Source organism: Bos indicus x Bos taurus, chromosome 3 (genome assembly GCF_003369695.1).
Source record: "Bos indicus x Bos taurus breed Angus x Brahman F1 hybrid chromosome 3, Bos_hybrid_MaternalHap_v2.0, whole genome shotgun sequence".
Classification (NCBI taxonomy): Eukaryota; Metazoa; Chordata; class Mammalia; order Artiodactyla; family Bovidae; genus Bos; species Bos indicus x Bos taurus.
In genome coordinates this window covers 10,553,964-10,575,995 of record NC_040078.1, presented here as the reverse complement: position 1 = coordinate 10,575,995, position 22,032 = coordinate 10,553,964, and the positions used below count along the sequence as shown (strand labels likewise).

Sequence of the window (22,032 nt, the reverse complement as noted above, 5' to 3'; positions counted from 1 at the left end):
CTCCAAACTACCCCTAGGATGGGACAAGACCACCCTCATTGGGTCCTACTCAATGTCATGGAGCTGGATTGGTGGTCCCCAGAATGGTCAGGCTTCTGAGTCAAATGCTGTGTAGTCTGCAGTCCACCCATCCACTACGGCCGGAGTTACCACCCTACAATGCAAATCCGACCCTGACATTTCCCTGCTAAAACCCTTCAGTGACTCTTTGTCGTCGGGATAAAAAGCAATCTCCAGCAAAAACTCCCTTCACAATCTAGCCACAACAGATGATTCTGTTTCTTGCTTTTGGATATGCTGTTCCCTTTTGTAATACCTTTCATTCCTTTTACAGTTGGCCAACTCCCTAGTCATTTATTAAGGTTTTCTATAAATTTAAGCCCTGCCTCCTCCCCGATTCTAAGATGCCTTAAATATCACTGCACTGTCGCATTTATCACATGGTAGAGTGATTCTGCATTCGCCTATCTTTCCTACTGGACTATCAGTTCCTTGAAGGTAGGTTTCCTGACTTACTTATCTTTGTATTCTCTAGAGGCCAGCACTAGACATGGCATTTTTAAAATATTCACTCTTACTAATGATTCTAATAAGTAAGCCATTAGTGTCAGTTCAGTTGCATCCATAAGTATTATCCTATCCCTGACCCTTGCATTATTCCTCTTAGACAAGATGAGGCTCAAAACCAGGGTGGGAATTGGAGATGGGGTAAGAGCATCCACTGATCATTTTGTTTTGTAATTATAAAAATGAAACCTGGGTTTATAGATTTCTTTTTATAGACCACAACGGAACAGCTGGGTCAAAACAGCCACTTTCAACCAGCACCGTGTACTGCACATAAAGACTCAATAAACTAGAAACGCATGAACTAATGGTAAAAGAGTTCCATTCTGGACAAATGATTTTTTTGTCTTCTTATACTTAAGTGTGACTATAAAATGACAAAACCCTTATTTGATTTTGTTTGTACTAACAAATAGACCAGAATGCCACTGCTTAGAAATTTTCTAGGACTCTGGGAACTGCCTTCAGAACCAACATATTAGTCAACCTCTAAGCCATTACTATTACTTAATAGGCAACTCTCATCTTTCTTTGTATTACCCAACATGAACTGTCACTTATCCATAAGACTTGGATCCCAAAGGCCTTTGGCTATTTTCAAAATTAAAAGCTAACCTCCAAGGATGGAAATTTTCCACAACTGAAGATATGCAAAAGGAAATGGCAGGCTCTAAGTCAATTCCAAGAATTACAAAATGTTATCTTAAATAAGTGGATGAAAATATGTGTATTAGAGTCATTCACCTAATTTGGGACACACTGCATCTATATGAACACATACAAACTCAGGGAGTATACCAACGAAGTCAGATTATATACATGTTTGTGTTTCTGAAAAAAAAAAAATTGATCAAGCCTGTGTGTTTGTAAATATATCACTGCAGCTTAATTCAGTAGAATTAACTGAGAATCAGCTATTTTTCTCTTTCTAAGCTAAGCACTGGGAATAATAAGATTCATGAAATATCATTCTTGCCCTCCGTGAGCTCACAAAAGAGAAAACATGTAGACAAACTATCACAACACAGGGAAAAAGGTGTAACAGCCGAAGGATATATTCAATATGATGGTAGCACCTAGCGAGGAGTGATTAACTCTGTATAGGAGGCTTCACAGAGTCAACGACACCTAATCAAAGTTTGGATGAATAAACACAAGCACAAGTCTCACCAGGCTTAATGAGATGGGCAATCCAGGTATAGAAAATGGTATGCCTAAGGACATTGAGGCATGAAGCAACGCAGAGAGCTCGGGAAATTACAAGCCCTTTGATATTGCTGGGACCCAGGATGTAAGGGGAGGGGTGCAGAGATCTTTTGTTGGAGAGGCCACAGATATCCATGTAACCAAATGTGTATTTTCATTTGTGGATGATTCTGTGTGCCTACTGTCTTCCCCATACACATCAATCGGCCTGTAGCCGAAGCAACAGCGGCACACATACTCATTACCTGATTTTATTTTTGCCTGAATTTATCACATAAAACTTCCCAGGTCTCCACTCATATTTGTTCCATTCCCCTATTATGCTCTCCCCTTTCGCTCACTTCCCCCCATTTGCTAGCTATCTTGCTCCTTTTCCCCTTGTACAGTCGCCTCCCATATCCATCTGAGTCCATCTGTAGTCTTATAGGTCATCCTCCTTTCTAATATCAAGCAACTCCCCTTTTCTCCTTTAGAACAAAGCTCATATGACCTCCTCTCTAACAAGCCTCCTTGTCTAAGTCTAGTAGTTAAAAATTGATGCTGTATAGTAAGACGAATCTGTCTTGGAAACCTCTGTCTCTCATTCTACATCTTTGTGATTTTGGCTTCTCTGGGCCTTGCTGTCCTCATCTGTAAAATAGGGGTAAAGGCATACCGCATGGGGGAACTTGTGAGTGTTAAAAAGGACAAGAAAGAGTTTAGCATGGAACCTGGCAGGTCACTGTTAAGTCTAAGTTGATACAGTAATGTCCGACTCCGTGTGACCCCATGAACAGCAGCCCACCAGGCTCCTCCGTCCATAGGATTCTCCAGGCAAGAATACTGGAGTGGGGTGTCATTTCCTTCTCCATACTTACTATAGCGTTGGCCCCAACGTTCATTTGGGTTTTTTGTAACATTTCATGGAAAACCCCAACAAACTTTTGGGCCAATCAATATATTTCCAGGAAGTCACAGATCATTAGCCTTTAACAATTATTGTTCACGATAAATTCAAATTGTCTAGAGAGCTTCATGTCTAAGTCACATGCATATATATGGTGATTTCACTGGTAGGTGTTTATTTTGACTTTAAGTGCTTCATTGTGGGAGGTTGGACTGCTGTGCTGCAAAACTCCAATGGGAACAATGCCCCCAGGGGTGGCTCAATATGGAAAGTCTGGGGAGGAGAGAAGCCTTTTCCTTTTACTTTGCTCCTTTTAGTTTGATTATTTTAACTCTATAAACACATGACTTTAATGTTTTAAAGTGGCAATGGGATTTCTGGGCAGGGAAAATTTGGGCTTTTTGTTGGCTTGTTTGGTTTCTATTTTGTACCACTATTTATTTTTTTTAAGCTTAACTAATAATATACTCTCAAGACATTCAGTAATTTAGAAGTTATTCAAGTCAAAATTAGTTAGGATTTTAGGAAAAGCCCAATCAGAAAGTATTTGTTAGCAGAAAGAGAAATGAACACCAACAGTGGGTTTGGATTCACTGTTTACAAATTACATAATCTCATTAAACCTTTGTTTCCTCATATCTGTAATGCAGCTAATAATCTCAGCCACATTAGGGTATTTCAGGTATTAAATGACATACCGTGCAAGTAAAGGGCCCAGTGCAAAGTCTGGCGTACAACAGATTCTCAAAAAAATGGTGTGTTAGTTGTTCAGTTGTGTTCGACTCTTTGCGACCCCATAGACTGTAGCCCACCAGGCTCCTCTGTCCATGGGGATTCTCAGGCAAGAATACTGCCATGCCCTCCTCCAGGGGATCTTCCCAACCCAGGGATTGAACCCAGGTCTTCTGCATTGCAAGCAGATTCTTTACCAGCCGAGCTACCAGGAAAGCTTCCCCCAATCCCCACCCTCCAAAAAATGGTACCTATGATCATTTTTATTATGAACAAGTTGCTGTCCCAAATTGGTTGCTTACAACAGGTTAGAATTAAGATGCTGCTTAAAATTAACAATTAAATTGGAGTTGGTATTGGGATTAGTAGTTAGAGTCTATAAAAGATTAGGGTTAGGGTTGAAATTGGAATTCAATTAAGGTTAGAATTAAAACACATACAAAGGTTTTTATTAAGGATAGGGTTAATTAAGACTGGATAATAGAAATAAGAAGCAGTATGAGGAATCCTGGTTTGCTTGTGTGGGAGACTAAAGAGGAAAGCAAATGTGGAAGCCTGTGCAGAATTTACTGATAAAGAAAAAGTCATACAGAGGCCAAGGGTTAGAGGGCAAAGCAGAACTGAGCCAGAGTTCGGAGTTTTTCTTCTGCAGGTGCTCTCGCTTCCCTCCTAGATGAATATGTAGTGTTCACCCCACTCAGGCCAAGTCCCTGCCCTCCTCCATCCCCAAGAGGAGCCACGTGGGGAAAGGAATGCCCAGGGCCCACACAGCTGCATCCAGCCCAGAACCAGTGCCAGAGCCACATTCCTCACCCCCAGCCACCCAGGCTATTGCTGAGTGGACAAGGGCACCCAGGAGCCAGCACTTGCCTTCTCTCCACTCCCCTTCTCTGCTCCCCCCAGTTCTCACTGTGCTGACCAGTTCTTGAATCTCATAGACAACCCACTCCAGACTCTGTGCAAGTCTCTGGGAAACACTGATTGTATATCATAGCATTTTACAGTGAAAAGTAACCATAGAGATCACAATCCAACATGGATACTTTTATTTTACCTGTTTTCGGGCTGAGGATAATCCTTGTAGTTCAGGCTTTCTTTGTAAAACTCTATTCCTAGTGAATGGGCTGCCTGTAAGAAGCTGGGTGCCCAGGGACAAAGAGCATTAGAGTGGTTAGAGGTAAGGAGCTATTCCAAATGGATCCATCTGCCTCTGCAGGAGACATGACCCTTTCACTCTGAGACAGCCAGGAGTGAGAATTCCTCAAAGTGGACACTCCCAGAGAAAAACGATTCTCCTTATCCCTCCTGCTCCCATGGGTATATCTGCCTTATTTATCCAATACTGTAACCCCTCTACTCCACAGCTGTGTGAACACAGAAGTCACCTAAGTCCTCTGTGTTTCGTTTTCTTTATCTGTTCAACAAGGGGTATTCATTAGGTAATCTCGAAGGTCCCTTACAAATTCTAATACTCTTTTATCCTGTATTTCTAAAAACCAATGACTGCTTCCTATTCCCAGACCCTAAAGTGCTGCCAAGATGATGCTGATGATGCAGAAAAGAGAGAAGGAACTAGTAGGAAAAGAGCATTCCAGAGTCTCATTTGCTCATGCTTAATACTCTCCACAAAAGCTCTCCCCCTCTCCTCCCACCCTTGGTTCTCTTCCCTTGCAGTTACAGTAGAGGGTGGGGCCAGACCAGCAGAGTCATTAGAGAATTAAAGGACAGGCAGAATCGGATCAGCAGAGCAGCAGATGGAAAAGGTGATTAGTTACAGAAGCTTGGGACCTAATCCTACATCCTAGCGTCCCAATCCCACCCATCCCCACTCTCATTCCCCTCAACGCTAACCTGTCCTCTCTTAATCCCACTTAGATGATCTTTAAAACTTCTAGCTCCAAAGATAACACTCTTTATCCATCAAGACTCTTTAACTAGGATAGCATGATTCTTCTCTGAAGCTTCATTCTCCCTTTGAAAACACACCCACTCATTCCTTTTTGCTGCATGACTAAGTTCACGCCAACCTAATCCCACCTTAGTCAGAAGGTCCATTTTCCCCTGTATCTTCCCTCCTGCCTATCCCATAGCACAGCCTCTCCTCTTTCTTATACCAGGTGTCCTTATTGTATCTTTCAAGCACACTTCTCCTTCCATCTCTGACTCAGAGATTTCAAGGCATCAGAGAACCCCCAGGGAGACAGAGAACCCCAATGCAGCAGGACAGTTTGGAGTCACTGAGATGAGTCAAGGTAGGCAAGTCAGACAACCCAAGGTGGTCAAAAACTGTCTTATAAATAATTTTTAATAACCACCCAGACACTCAAGAAATGTTCAAGAGGTAGGCAGAGCTCTTCTCCCAGAAACCATGGGTAAACTCCACAAACAGAAGAAAAACAGAGGGGCAGCTTTCTGGCTATCCTTAAGGGTCTTCCTGGAGAATATTCTCTCTTGTCCTCTCCACCAGTGACTAACATATATATCGAGCTTTACTGATTACTGGAGAAGGCAATGGCACCCCACTCCAGTACTCTTGCCTGGAAAATCCCATGGATGGAGGAGCCTGATAGGCTGCAGTCTATGGGGTCTTGAAGAGTCAGACATGACTGAGCAACTTCACTTTCACTTTATTGATTACAGGGTACCTTCCACATCCTTGTTCCCTGGTGGCTCAGAGGTTAAAGCTTCTACCTGCAATGCGGGAGACCCAGGTTCGATCACTGGCTCGGGAAGATTCCCTAGAGAAAGAAATGGCAACCCACTCCAGTATTCTTGGCTGGAGAATCCCATGGACGGAGCAGCCTGGTGGGCTACAGTCCATGGGGTCCCAAAGAGTCGGACACGACTGAGCGACTTCACTTTCTTTCCACATCCTTGTCCTTGAGTTACTAGGGGACAGAGACATTAAGTCCATCACAGACAGCTGCAAAAGCTGTCTGAGAGGGGGAAAGATTACTCAAACACTGAAGATTAGTATGGTGATGCATAGTCAGTGCAGAGAGGGGATGGACCCAGAAGTTAGAAGACAGGAACCCAAATCTCTGATCTAGGGACAAAACTGGCCTTCCAGGATTGGCTGTTGTTTTGTTGCTAGGTTGTGTCCAACTCTTTGTGACCCCATGAGCTGCCCTGTCCTTCACCGTCTCCCAGAGTTTGCTCAAACTCACGTCCATTGAGTCAGTGATGCCATCCAACCATCTCATCCTCAGTCATCCCCTTCTCCTCTTGCCCTCAATTATTCGCAGCATCAGGGTCTTTCCCAGCAAGTCAGCTCTTCAAATCAGGTGGCCAAAGTATTGGCACTTCAGTGCCAATATCCAATGAATATTCAGGGTTGATTTCCTTTAGGATTGACTGGTTTGATCTTGTAGTCCAAGGGACTCTCAAGAGTCTTCTCCAAGACTACAATTCAAAAGCATCAATTCTTTGGTGTTCAGCCGTTTTTATAGTCCAACTTTCACATCTGTACCTACTACCCAAGACTAGAGGGCATTTCAAAAATTATATTATTCCATGTCCTGGCCAACACTTGTGTTTTCTACTATTGTCAGTCTAATCTTGGGATAGATCAGTTCATACCCTTTGAATCTCACTTGCACCTGTGTAATAAGGATTGTATCAAATATTTTCTAAAAAATACTCATATACATAAAATTCTTTGATTCAGAGATTCTAAAATTTAGGAGTGTATACCTAAGAGGTAAGTTGGAGCAAAACTGACTCAGGAGGATCTCTTTCTGAGATCTACCAAGACTCTTCCAGAGATCTTCAATCACAATTTTTAAAAAAAAAGCAAGCCCCAGGGGCTTGGAATTCTTGAGCCAAGAGCAAGTACAGACACCCTACTGCTCTCATTCATCTAGCATCTGGCCTCAGGGGCAAGAAGCCACATAAGGTCCTTAAGAGAGTAGCTTCCTGAGAATCTGTAGATCACACCATTCACCTAGAATCTTACTCACTAAAACTTGAAAAAGGAAGGACAAGATCCTCTGAAATATAAAGAAGAAACATATTGGGAAAGGTTGGGAGTAAAGTCGGGGAATAGAAAGGATTAAGGGGGAAAACCACTGAGATGCGTTGTAGGCTGCTCAGTTCGGCAGAATCTGAAGGGAAACCGCTGATGTTAGACTGGGAGTAATTTCTTTGAGGGATTGAGGGAAGTGTTGATTCCCATGGCCTGGGGGCTTGCTGGAAGATGCCTTTCAAAGGAAATTGCCTGGGGCCACAAATTGTTGCTGGACGTCTAAGTAGGGGCTCTTTCGTCAGAGGAACTAGGGATGTTAGTGCTTTGGAAAAAGACCAGGGTAACCGGTTACCCACTGCAGAGATGTCCCTGGGCACACTGTTGATAGGGGCACCCTAGGGGCATCCCACTCCTGGGGATCCCCAGTTGCCAAAGGAAGGAGGGCGGGGCCGAGAAGCTCTCGGGCTAGTGGGCACGCCCTAGCCCAGGCCTGCAGTGGCAGCTCCCGCCAGCTGGCCCCAGGCCCTGCCCGACTCCCCTCCCTCCACCTCAAGTCTAGGAGGGGTGGGCGCCGGGTCCCACTGCTGAGCCAGCTCGCTCCCTCTGCTCCACGCCCGAGCCGGGCTGGTGGAGCTCCCGGGGGAGAGGGTGGAAGGCACCACGACGGCGCGGAGGGGGTGCGGCAGGCGGGGGGAGTGGGGAATGCGGCAGCCGGTCCCCCCCGCGACCAGCCCAGCCCCCCGTCACCCCCCCTCCACCTCCAACCGAATGGTTTGCTCCGAGCGCCCTATTTAATCCCCGCGACTGCAGCAGCGCCGGCTCCCTCCCGGTCCCCGCCTCGGCCCCGGGCTCCGAAGCGGCTCGGGGGCGCCCTTTCGGTCGGTGGCGTCGTCTACCCCCCTCCCCAGCTCCAGCCCCCAGGGACCCAGGCTCGCCAGCGCCCTGCCAGGGAGCCGGCCGGGAAGCGCGATGGGGGCCCCTTCCGCCCTGCCCCTGCTCCTGCTTTTCGCCTGCTGCTGGGCGCCCGGCGGGGCCAACCTCTCCCAGGACGGTGAGTGAGGGAGGGGGCGGCGCCAGGGGAGGTGGGGAGGGGCCGGGGCGGGGGCTCCGACCGGCGGAGGGGGCGGAGGGAGCCCGTTGGCTTTGTTTGGAAGCGGGGGTTCGAGTCGCCAGCCGCTCCTGATACCCTGTGTCTGTCTCCGAGCATCCGTGTCTCTGTGGATCGTGGGGTGTGCCGCGTATGCCCCCTCCTTGTACACCGTCGAGTGTGTCTGCGTGTGAAGTCGCAGATTTGGGTCTGTTACAAGCCGCCCGGGGTCTGGTTGTGTTGCTGTCCGTGTGCGTCTGGGTGTGCGCGTCTGTGTTGGTGTCTGGCTGCGTTTCTGTGTCAGTATCTGTGTGTATGTCTGTGTCAGTGTGTGTTGGGGGCGGAGTGAGATTTGTCGCTGTTTCAGTCAGGGCGTGTGTCGGCTGTTTGTGTATGTATGTCTGGAGGGGTTGGGTAGCCAGTGCGGTCCCCTGAACTGCTGTATGCAAACATTCCTGCTCCCCCGACCGTCCCCCCACCCGCGGCGGAGCTCCGAGTGGGCAGGGAAGGGGGCCTGGGTGAGGCTGTGGAGGGGGGCGTGGGCAAAGAAGTGGGGGGCTTCTCTCCGGAGCAAAACAACAACACTGGGCGGAGAGGGCCCCCGGATGGCAGTGTCCCTAACGGTGGCAGAAGCTGGGAAAAGAAACCCAGACGGGAGCGGAGGAGGGGGAGTAGCGGGAGGGAGATTGGGCAAAAGGAAGACTGAAGATATTTGGGGAGGAGGATGCATAGAAAACCCAAAGCTTTCCTGGGCTGAGAATTGATTTTCCAAATTTGAGGTAAGGTGTCTCGCCTAGCCCCCTCTGCTTCAGTCAGGAACTCAAACCTTCTTGGGTTAGTCATGGTAGAGAGCTGAAGGAAGAGAGTGGGGGGAGAACGGAGGCGGGGCCAGGGGTGAGGGGGCTAGGGACCCCCCTCCCGCCCTGGACCGGGCTATGTAGGTCAGCGCTGTGGGGGCACCTCAGCTTTCTTAAAGGTTGCTGACGCTTAATGGGATGGCAGGGGACAGTTTGTAGGGAGACCGGGAAGAGAGGCACAGCTCAGAGCCTCAGGTCCCTGGAGGAGGGAGGGCAGGCGGTGAAGGGACTAAAGGAATGCATCCTCCAGTCTCCGCCGCCCCTGGCAGAGGCGGACTGGGCTGGGGGAGGGGAAGGGGGACCGGGACCTCTGCGGAGCCAAGGGATGTGGGGAGAGTGAGGGGGAGGGTGGTGGCCTATGCCCGGCCAGATGCCAACGAAAAACAGAAAGAACCGCAGGGGAGGAGAAAGGGGAGGCGGCTCCTGGGCGATGGACCCAGTGGCCAGCAGGGATGGGCACAGGGCGGGGCGGGGGTGGAGAAGGGAGGGGTTGAAACTGGGGAGGATGATGTAGAGAATTTCATCTGAAGGAAACAGGCGAAGAGCCAGGGTGCTGGAGGAATACTTGCTCCATCTCGCCTGACCTGCTCCCCAAGTCCTATCTCCATCATGAAGAAGGAGCTTCTGGTGTTATGGGGACACTGGGCAGCTTGCGAGCTGGCTCCTTCTACTCTGTATCCATTCACACTCCCCAAGGGAGTTGCTACCCAAGTCACCACAGGGCAGAGGCCCCATCTCTCCCCTATGTGGAACCCCCCTTCCCCTGGACAGCTGTACTGATGACCCTACTCACTGAGGAGGTGAAGAGAGTCCTGCGGGAGGGCAGGCTAAGTGCAAGGCAAAGGAGAGGTTGCTGGGTGCGGTGCACATACCCAAATAAGGACTCTCTACTAGGCCTTGACTTTCACCTGAAGCCCCTGGCCTTCCCATTCTGCTAGCTGTGTTTAAGAGAGACAAGCGTGACCCAAACTACCTCTGTTTGGCAATGGGAACTGATGGGGCAGGCTGGAACCTCAACAGAACAAAGTCATCCCAGAAAGCTGTGAGCTCTTCAACTCTAGGATATAAACAAACACTGGAGAAGAGAGTAATCTGTGTACTAGCCAGGTCTTTCTTCACCAACTGCACTCTTCTTTCTTAGTCCTGAATTTGGGGGCTCAGCCCCTACTCAGGCTTAAGATTTAGAGGAAAAGAAATGCTTTATCCTTCTAAATATGTATATACCTCTATAGCAGTGGCTTGACGGAAGAGTGGAAGCCAATAAATTTTGAATGGAGAAAGAATGTCTGGAGGAGGGATTGAGAATTTAGAGATGAGTTAGAAGATCTGTTCCCAAAAAAAGAGTCAAATCAAGCATCATTGTCGTTCTAGAGCATCGTCTGTCCTGACAGTGGACATATGTCTGGTTGTAATGTCTCAGGATGCACTGATGCAGAAGAGACATGACCATGTACCATCTTCTATCTAATTCTACTTCCTAGCTTCGGGATCAGAACAGCCCCACTCTGATGTGGGAGGCAGGTCTACAGATTTAATACTCAAGGGTGGCGGTCCTGATGACCATTCTGCCCAGGCTCACACAGAAGGTGTGTCTAGGACCCCTGACTTGGGGTTCCTGAGGGCCCTGGGCAGGGAGCTCAGTGGCAGCACACACAGCTCCCTGGAGTACAGCATACACTTTTTAAGATTTCATCAGACTGAACAGGGATTGAGGCTGGAGAAGGGCAAACAATAGTTATCTGAACCTGACGATTAGTGCTGTGGTTCGAAACTCAGGAATGGTTTAGACATTCTGAGTGAGCCACCTGCCCCTTCCTTCTCACATTTTTTCACTAGTGTTGGCAGAAGTTGGGAGTTCCAGGTTTGGGGGATTACAAGGCCCGTGAACTTAATGTATCCTGTGGTTGTCTCTGGTGAGCTGTTCGACATTCAACACTGTGACCAACGTCCCTTGGTTCTCCTTTTTCAAATTTTTTCCAGCACTCTGTGAGTTGATCTGGTACAGAAACTGACAGGTGGGCAGCTTCCCTTTCCTTCAGATCAAGATACAGCAGTTTAACCTTGGAGTGTACTGCCTCACACATGAACATCTTTCCCTTCCCAATGACCTTCTGTCCACTGCCGTCCATTCTGCAGCCCCCTGGCCAGCTGCCCAGTGTAGAGATCATGCCCAATGTGCCGGAGAAGTCCAGCAGGCATTTGCTCTAGAGCTGCCCACGGATCTGCTTGGCAGACCTACTGCACCCAGTTTCTTTTCCTGGTTGCAGCTGTAGCTGTTCTCGTTCTGTTCTCTTCCCAGTTGCAGCTGGGAATCCTTGGGAAGGAGATGCTCTCCCTTCAGATGTGGCATTTTCTGGCACAGAGAAGCTGGAAGCATCAGAGAGACGCTGGTAGCGTAGAGTTTAGTTAATTCCATACAGAACCAGTCTGTCTGATGTGGGACCCAAGCTGTACATATCAACTGCCTATTCCGGCAGTTACACCAAAGACTCTGTCCTGAGCTCTCCCTGGGGCTCGGCGGCACTGCTGGGCTCAGTAGTTTCTTCTGGCACAGTGGTTTTCTCACTTTTATCTTTAAACATGTGAAGGTTCTTTATCAAATAAATAAAACAGATCAAAGGAAAATTACTCTTTTTGAAACAGAGAAGTAAGACCTGAAACCCTCTCGCCCTTCTTCTTGACTTCCCTATACTTCCCCTAATCCTTAAGGCACAGAGGTTCTGCTACATACAGTTTGAAATCCTCTACCCTAGACTGACAATAAATGAGACAGTTCACTATCCTTAGGTTCTTGTTCTCTCTCTTCCTCTCTCTCCTCTTCCAACTGAGCAAGAAAGGAGGTCCAAATCTAATTTCAACAGTGCCTTGTTGGAGACAGTCACTATTTACTTGAAGAATGACTCATAGTTCTGCAGCCATAAAATTCCACAGATGGCATCTTTTTGGTGTTCTGGTCACTCTGAAACAGCAGACCAGGTCGTTGTACCATTGCTCTGAAAATTCTTACAAGTGATTTTGGTACCCCTTGCCATCGCTGCTTTCTTGGAGTCCAAATAATATATACTGGAATCAAAAGCTTCTTGTCCTTAGGTCACAAAAAATAACCTAAGGAAAAAACCCTCACAGTTATCATCAGAGAAATTATACCCCGGGGGATGAAGCTAGTCACATTCTTTGTTGTTTCCTACTCCAACAGAACCAACTCAACAATCCCTTTTTTGTCATCTATTTCTCAGTAATGGAATTTTACTGAAGAATGGTAATCTAGGCTCCAGGTTTTCCATGAATGCAAGCTGTAGAATGCACCAGTTCCTAACTGACTACTGAATGAAAAAGCCAGGGTATTTGAAAGTTTTGGTAATTATATCTCTCCTCTCATCTTTTATGCTACAAGTTAACACTTCCTGTTTCATCACTGGCTATAGGTCTTTGCACTGGAACATTTTGTTTCCTGGATGAGGTCATGTCCTAGAGACCCATCCATAAACTCTGAGAATAGCAATCCTCATGAGAATGCTTATAAGAGATAAGAGAGAAACAAACCACTAGGAAAAAAAAAAGCCTGGAAAAGCAAGCCATCAGAAAAAGATTCAGGTCCCTAATAACTCAGTCAGATTAAGAGCAAATACTCCATCTAACTGAAAAATAGGGAAGAACCAGTCTGGAGTCAAAGACCTGCCTCTTCCTCTAGAAGCAGCAGTAGAGATGATTTTTTATCAGCTCAAAACCAGCTGATGCTCAGGGATTTTACAACCCAAGTAGAAACCCAATCCAACCCTGTTACAACAAGGAGATCCATCCATTCTAGCACCGAGATAAGAGTCTTGAACACATGAAACAGCTGAGTTTTGTTTTGTTTTTTTTTTTACAAAATATAAGCTCATTAAAGCTATATATTCTTCACTGAAGCAATAAGCACTGAAAGAGAGCTATCTGTCCCTTTACCAAAATTTCCCTAAGTCTAAAGAGAGTGGCCAAATTTCCCAACTAACACAAAGACCTCTCAGTCCTGAGGACAATACCCTTTTTACAAGGCATAATCCATTATGCTTTTCCATGTATGATCAGGATTGGACTGGTCACATCAATTTGGGGTGCCTTAGAGCGTTTGACTGATACATGCCATGCCCTTTGTTTGTTGTTTAGTCTGTAAGTCCTGTCCCACTCTTCTGCGACCCCATGGACTGTAGCCCACCAGGCTCCTCTGTCCATGGGATTTTCCAGGCAAGAATACTGGAGTGGGTTGCCATTTCCTTCTCCGGGTCCCATACCATACCTAACGATAATACACATTTTGGCTTCCTTATGTCTAGTGTCTCTGAGGAGACACAGGCTTTGTGGCACTGTTTCCCACATTTAAAGATACTCTAAATGTCGTTCATAATTGGTTGCAGCAAATCAAAACTCTCTCCACTACCACTGATTCTTATGTAATTTCTATAATTACTGAGGCTTATGTTGACAAACTCAGTCCAGTGGCGGTCCTCACTTTTTTAGCACCATCTCTGGGTTGCATGTGTGGTAGGTTCAAACAAAGTACTTGAAAAGGCCTTTGAGAGCAAATGATGGGTGTGGCGTGATCCTAGCAGAAACCCTGATGTCTGCTCTTTCTCGTTTGATTGTTTGCGAGCTGGCTGCCTTAACCCATGAGGCGGGTTTTACTGTTCTTTGTGGAACAAACTACAGGTGCTTTGAGCTCTCCATGGTGCTAGCCCCTGACGGGGACACTCCAGGCTCTTCTTGCTGCTCTCCGTGGTCCTGCTCCCCATCCAAATTCCCAATCTCTTTATTTTCCACAGTGCAGCCCTCAAAACGGGGATGGGATTTCCCTCCTCCTACCACAAACACACACATGATCTTGGCTATGATTCCTGACTGGCTCTACCAGCAAGAGGGGAACCAGACCAGATCTGGAGAGTCTCCATAACCGCCTAATCACCTGTAGGAAGGGGACAGAAAAAACAAATAATTCTGAGGCGGAAAAGTGTTATTTGCAATGTTCAGGAGATGAGGGCCTACAGTCACCTCAAATGGCCTCAAAAGAACCAGATGTTTTGCCATACATGGACTCATAGATTTAAAACAGAACTACAAACAGTCATGGCTTAGATTGAGACAGCATTGCTCATGTACAGTTACCCCATATACACCATACATGTAGAATGCGAAATGCGTCCTACTCAGTTTATGAGCACACACCTCTTAACACCACTCTGAGCCTGACAACCAACCCAAACTGTCCTGTCATGATACTCATTGTCCCTTTCCCCTTGGCCTTAGCAGTAAACACAAAGACAATATCTAGGTTGGCTCCTCAGAATAGATAATAGAAGAATGCAATATGGGAGAAGCATAGAAAATAAATACCAAATCCATGACTCATGTTCCTCATCATTATAACCATCTCGGATAGACTAAATGGCCTTAATGTAACCATCTTATCCCAGAGTCCAAGTCCTTGGCCATATCTCAGAAGATGCATCTTTAAACTGGACTCTGCTACTCTTTTGGGTGATCTGCCAATAAGCTGATGACGTCAAGTGCAGCAAGGAGCCAAGAATGCTCAGCCCCTGCCAGTCTGAGACTAGACAGCCTGTTCCTCCCATCACATCAGAGCTGTACAAGCTTCTCTTCCCCTCAATGATGGTTTCCCCCATCAGTTTTGCATAATAGTTCATATAATAGTTAACACTTATGAATGACCTGTACAGAGTGAAGCTGGAGAGACAGGTTTCCAGAATTAATTTCCAGTACCCCCCTTCCATTTCCTTATTTGAAACAAGGAGAAATTTCATTCCTCAAGGACAGGTAATGGAAGTGATTTATCTCCATGAGTGAGCTTTCAAGAAGACAGAATTAGGGTTATGGTAACAGCTGGAGTATCTCGCATCTACTCATCTCCCTGAGCCCCCTGTTCTCATAAAGAGCAGACATGTTTCTGAAAGGATTCTGATGCAGAGATTCCAGCTTTTTTTCAATATGTGTATCATTCTGTGTGAGCGCTTACCTCTGGGGTTCTTTAACCCTCTCATCTCTCTCCATCTTTCGCCCAGAGGTCTCCAGGAGAATGGTAAGAAAGCTAAATAACATAAAGAACTAAAATGTTATTTTCTCTCAGGACTCATTTTTCCTTACCCCAGCTAGACCTACACTAATTGTGTATTGATTGCTAATTATAAGCACCTTTGGCTCATTTACTTCCAGTTCAGGGTCAAGAAAGGTCAGATGTATCACCTCGCCCTAGGGGAAAAAAAAAAGAAATGAAGGCTGGTATCTCAGCCATTCATCTCTAATTTAACCACTACTTAGCCCTCTACTTCCTTCACACAGCTACAGATATCAGCAAGGTAGAATGGAAAACTAGTCCTTCCAACACCAGGCTTTACTGGGAATATGCAGATCCTTGCTTCTTGCCTTCATTTGTTCTTCTGGGATCTAGCTCTTTACTTCCAATTTGGATTCTAGAATTCCAGCCAAAGCCTCAGAGTGAAAAAGCTTCAGAAGGTGAACTGGTTTATTGAGTTTCTAACTTAAATACCCAACCCTCCTTGGAAACCCAGCAAGAGTCTAACAAATACCTAGATGACAAGTTACTTGAGACTTAGCCTAGCCTGGGTCAGTCTTTGAAGAGCAAAGTTTTTTCATTATCATAAAATGAGAGGACTGTTTTACCATCTGCTCCTAATCATTTGTCCCTCAGCAAATGTAAACAAACCAGTGAGACAACTGGACTCACTTGTTCTTACTAGTTCTTATTCTAGTTCTTAAGGATGAGATCTTTCCAAACACATATATTTCCTCCACTCATCTCATCCTATAATCTCAAACAAATATAAAAACCACCATCACTAGCCCATGGGCCTCACACATTCTCATTTATCCTCAATTGCTGCTTCATGCCAGCTCTCTTCTGGTTTCCAAGCCCTGGAGTCCAGTGTCAGTGACAGATGGACTAAGCTCAGCCCTGGGGAGAAGAGGATTCTGGCCCTCTCCTGCGGAGTCTGAGCAGGATTCTGAATTCTGCTTTGAGGAGAATCTCTGAGTTTAAACCATATGGTTTGCTGGATGGACGTAAGGGGTTCTGATTAATAACGGGCTTGTGAAAAGGGCTCTGTATCTGGGTCATAAGAAAAGCTGTGTTTATGACAGAAAAAAAGGAAAATAGAGATACAAAGAATGAAAACTAGTCATCGTGTGTGTGTTGAGGGACACATGCTGAAGGGGAAAGAGAGTAACCAGGTTGAAATATATATGCATCGGAATATACATGCATCTTGGGGAACAGAATCGAATGTACATCCACATTAAAGATGAGACACTCAATGATAGTTTAAGGAGAGGAGGAGAACTTTGGGATGGCAGAATTAATGGCCATTTCAGGGACTGTGATGTCTGTGGGCTTGGAGGAATGTATCTGTCTCACAAAAGAGCTAAATTCCCAGGAAGGCACAAAATAAGGCTAATTGAATAATGTGCCACTTGCTGCAAAATACATTTTTAGGTGAGATAAGTGAAGGAAAGAGACTAAATCTCAGCTGGGATTGGCAGAAGAGGGGGACCCAGAGCAGTGTGGGTGTGCAGAGCAGAGCAGTTTTCTCTCCATGTGATGCTCCTAATCACTGCCCTGAACCTGTCATCCACACCCTGACTCTGATCACCCAGTGAAGGGAAACAGTAAAAACAAGTCAGTAAAATGAGAGCCGGCAGAGAGCCAGAATGCTCTCTTGCCTGACTTCTAACAAATTAAAACTTTTTCACAGCATTGTTATCCCACCACACCAAGCCATCAGCCTAAACTATCTACAGTGTGACATTAACAGCAAAGGAGAATAAGATACAGCCTGTTGAGAAGGGAACTCATTCATCTGTTCAAACAGGTTTTGCGGCTCTGGACAATTAGGAGCCAGGCTTTGGCACCTGGATGAATATTCCTTAGGGAATCTATTCTTTACTTCTCCCCAATGTTCCTGGGCTTTCCTGCCCATTCCCAGTTCCTATTTTCTCATGGCTAAACATATTTTCCCAGAGAAGGCAATGGCACCCCACTCCAGTACTCTTGCCTGGAAAATCCCATGGATGGAGGAGCCTGGTAGGCTGCAGTCCATGGGGTCGCTAAGAGTCGGACACGACTGAGCGACTTCACTTTCACTTTTCACTTTCATGCATTGGAGAAGGAAATGGCAACCCACTCCAGTGTTCTTGTCTGGAGAATCCCAGGGACGGGGGAGCCTGGTGAGCTGCCGTCTATGGGGTCACACAGAGTCGGACACGACTGAAGCAACTTAGCAGCAGCAGCAGCAAACATATTTTCCAACAAGTTAAACTTAATTATGCTTTCATTTACTCCACACTGACTCTGTTATGTTTCCTTTCCTAAGTACTTTCCTAAGATGGGGCGATTTTTCCCCAATTCTATTACAGATGTGTGAGAGCAATTACATACACTTAGAGAAAGGGTATAAAGTGCCTGCACTTGGCTCAAGGGACATCTAAGAGTTCAAAATCTGGCCTCCTGACTCTCTGTTGCGTTAGAACACAGACCCAGGTCATATCTGTCCTGCTTTCTGAGGATGTGAACATGGTGAGAAGGGAATGAGGAGATGGGGGTGAAAGGATGCTTCTAAAATGGTTCAAGGCTGTCAGCAACTGGAGTGATTGCATGCCCGACCTTAGGGGCTTGCTTGAGAAATAAATGGTGAGAGTCAACCCCCTGCACAGAACCTGTGCTCCCAGCAGCTCTTACAAAGCCATCCGCTCTGCTGTGTCTCATCAACCCTACCCAGCCTCTTAGTACAGAACTAGATGCTTGTCTGGAACACACAGCCCAGTCCTGGAAGGCAGGAGCTAAGGCAAAGGAGGGGCTCTTTTGGGATTAGATCCCCTTCCTTTTTTGTCTCCCAACTGCAGTTCTTGCTACAACACCGTGTTGGCTCCAGAGGGGCTTGTTTGTGTTGGGGGCCAGCCCGGGGCTCCCTCCCAGTGCTAATGCACTGAGAACACTGACTCAATAGCAAATCAAAGCAACAGCTGTCCCCACCTCCTTCTCTGCCACCCACTTCCCAGTCTCTGCTCCTCAGAATCTTAACTAAGTCTCTGAGGGCCCCCCCTCAGCCTACTGCAAGCCCACTTCTGCCTCCAGATTTTTTCTGTCACTAGCTCAAGAATAGGATAAGCTCCTCTGCGGCTTTCTCCCTTCTAGTCTCTGTCTCCCACATCACAATCAGGTTAGCATCCACCAGCTCTCCACACAGATGCTAACACTCACACAGCCCACCCTCCTCATCACCCTTTTAATTCCTAAGGGCACGGAAGCGGCTTCAGCCCCATAGCCTCCTCTAAGAATCGGAATCTGCCAGGAAGATGGTGACATTTGTAGGGGGACATTATCCGCACCTTCTGCTTCCTCATTTCACCCCAACTTCTCTAACCTGCCCAGCATTTAGCAGACTGACTTCCCTGGAGGTCCAGAGTCCTAGGGTTCCTCACAGCAATGCAGAGGGAGATGGGAAGCAGGAAGAGTGGATGTCACTGGAAGTAAAGTCACACTAAATGGTAACTTCCAAATTAGCTAGTGCACAGGACTGACAATGAGAACAGAAGACTGGGGTTATAAACCCAGCTACCACTAACTGTCTGTGTGACCACACTTAGAAGTTTCTAAGCCTCTGTGAACCTTGGTTTTTCGTCTTTAAAACAGAAAGTGTGCACTAGACACTACTTGGGATTTTTATCAGCTCTAAAAGAACCAGTACTTTGGCCACCTCATGCAAAGAGTTGACTCATTGGAAAAGACTCTGATGCTGGGAGGGATTGGGGTCAGGAGGAGAAGGGGACGACAGAGGATGAGATGGCTGGATGGCATCACTGACTCAATGGACGTGAGTTTGAGTGAACTCTGGGAGTTGGTGATGGACAGGGAGGCCTGGCGTGCTGCAATTCATGGGGTCGCAAAGAGTCGGACACGACTGAGCTACTGAACTGAACTGAACTGAACTGAAAAGAACCATAGTGAAAGTGAAAGTCACGAAGAATCATAGTGAAAGTGAAAGTCACTCAGTTGTGTCTGACTCTTTGCATCTCCATGGACTGTAAGCTGCCAGGCTCCTCTGTCCGTGGAATTTTCCAGGCAAGAATACTGGAGTGGGTAGCCATTCTCTTCTCTAGGAGGTCTTCCCAACCCAGACATTGAATCTAGGTCCCCCACATTGCAGGTGGATTCTTTACCATCTAAGCCACTAGGGAAACCTAAGAATCATAGACGGGAAAATATTTTGGGAAGAATGAGATGCAAGAAAAGAAGGTGAGGAATTACTGAACTTTGGTAGTGGAGTCAGAAAAGACATCAGTTACATTCTCCTCTGGAAGACTCAAAACTATCTTGGGAATAACCACTTCTGGCCAGTAGGGGTCAGTAGAAAATGACCAGAACATGCAAATTGATTGCAGGGCTTTAGCGAACAGACATAGATACTCATGGCATCTTAAAACGTGGGGTTTTTTTTAAAAAAAAAAAACACTTGGATACGGGAAAACATTTGGGATAACTGTTTTTTGTTTGTTTGTTTTTTAGTGAAAAGAGGGTTAACAACACAATATGCTTTTTGTTTTAACCTCAACCTCACGCCCTCTGCAGGCAAGCTAGTCAACTAGCCAACTACCCTAAAGATCCCCTCCTCCTCATTCAGCCTGGAAAAGCTAAGTGCCACACCATTTCAACACCAGGAAACAAAAGCCTTTCATTTCTAATAACTGCTTAGGATGCAGCCAAAAGGTGTCTGCCAGCCTACAATAATAAGCCTGTTTGAGCCCAGAGTCGTCCCTTCCAAAGCTAAGTCTCTTGGATCACCTAACAGAATAAGACCCCTCGTTCTGTAAAGATCCCTTGTTCTCTTGGCTACACTTTACCAAGCTATGGTGGCTAATCAGCATGTTAGAGACTCCTTACAGCGAAGGTGCTCTTCCCCATCCTGTTCACCATCCAGTTTGACTTATATCCTGTACGCCCCCTGCCCCAGGGAGAGTAAAGCCACTCCCAAAGAGTAGTGACTTCTTTGGGCCAAGAGGCTGTTGGGAGCCAGAGAGAAAGTAGATAAACAAGACTCCAGGAGGGAAAGCCAGACAACAATAGAAATAATGGAGGGAGGGAGGGAACACTGAGAAGCTAAGGTCTCAGCAGCCCAGCCAGAGAGAGGGTGGCGGGGGCAGTGAGCCGGAGAGGAGGCCGATCAGGAGGCAGGCAGCTGAAGCGTGACTGAGCTCTGAGGCTCTGAAGTGGATGTGAGCTGGAGCATACCTGAGCTGAGTGAGGAGATCCATTAGGGGATCATGTTGCCTGTGAGGGGACAGGAGCCTGCCCTGAGGAGCCACAGGAAGGGAAGGAAGTACACTTGAAAAAACATACAAGCCATGATGACAAAATAACTCTTACCTCTATGGCCCCAGCTTTCTTTCATCTGACTGCTCTGTAATATTGGGAATAGAAGCGAACTGGGGACTTGGGGAAGACAAAGTTAAAAAGGAATGTAGAGCAGGAAGTGAGAGAGAACATTTTGACACTCATGCCCTCAAAGTCTTCGACTAGAAAATTACACAGTGACTTCTGCAGAAGTAACAGAATTCCTGGCAACCCAAGAGCAAGCATGAGAAATGAAGTTTAGAGTTCTTTGTGATCAGGATGTTATGCTCTAAAGCTACGCAGGTCAAAGTAACTCCCTTCCCAAATCTTGGAGTTATGGATTAAATCGGGCCTCAGATGAGATTGGTCCACTTTCTTCCAAATGCAGAAGCAGACATTCACTATTAAAGAAAAATATGGCTCTGGGCATAAGGAAAGGATGCAGGCACTGAGTTCTAGTTCTGACCTTGTCATGGCCACTCCTTTCAGTGTGACAGAAATACATGTAAGAATCCACTACATAGCTAGGGTCAGGGAAGAATCAAGAGTGAGATCACCTGGCCGGGGAGCCCAGCAATGGGGGTGGGGAAATCCTAAAAGTGGGTCCCTTCAGCATTCTGGGCCACAGCCCCCAGGGTGTTTTTCCCTTGGAGATAACACTCCTCCACCCACCTGCCACGGTAGTCGTGAGGAATAACAAGTAGGCTGGGATGAAGAATATTTTTAACTCTGGAGTTAGAGAAATGCTGAATCATCACCATTACCATCACCATCACCATTAACTCCTACTCAAGGAGCTGGCGTTCTCTATAATCTGGGAAGTGGAGCTCTGGACCCAAGCACTGCAAGGCCAGCAGTGGTTATGCAGGGGAGCTCTGTTCCCTTGTCCCACTGTCCCAAATGTGCGCCTGTGACTTTATATATGGCCCTAAGGCCCATGCAGTGTGGATTCCCAAAACAGACAGGGCAGGGAAAATACATCAACCAAGCAATAAACTTTAAGCACATAAACTTCCCTACTATCATCACTTAAATTGGAAACATAATACATTTTTATTCATTTCAGTTACTCATGTATTTATTCAATAAATATTTATTGAGTACTTAACTATGTGTAAGGCCCTGTACTAAGGGTGAAAGACAGAATCACAGGTGTCAATGTATGCTTTAAAAGGCACATTAGTAAGTCTTCAGTTCCCACCTCTGCTCCTCTTAGTATGAACAGTCATTCAGAAGGAATCAGAGTGAAAGGGCTACTTTGTCCTTTAAAATGCTGGGAGTCCTGAAGATACTGGATCTCATGGGTAAATAGGCCAAGCATTAGGAACAGCCCCAGAC

The 22,032-nt window shown here is 46.5% G+C and overlaps 2 protein-coding genes across 3 annotated transcripts in view; one reads left to right on the top strand and one right to left on the bottom strand.

The window, feature by feature from the left end:
- Positions 1–22,032, bottom strand: part of LOC113884434 (gamma-interferon-inducible protein 16-like) — a 202,530-nt gene that overhangs the window by 176,794 nt on the left and 3,704 nt on the right. The gene's annotated exons all lie outside the window — the stretch shown is intronic.
- The window catches only part of CADM3 (cell adhesion molecule 3), a 32,793-nt gene continuing 18,922 nt past the window's right edge, over positions 8,162–22,032 (top strand). The window contains exon 1 of one of the 2 annotated variants that reach the window (XM_027529068.1): positions 8,162–8,406. In XM_027529068.1, the coding sequence (XP_027384869.1) occupies positions 8,325–8,406 (82 nt within the window). In that variant the 5' untranslated portion in view covers positions 8,162–8,324. The remainder of the gene's footprint in view (positions 8,407–22,032) is intronic. The other variant, XM_027529075.1, reaches the window with a different exon arrangement.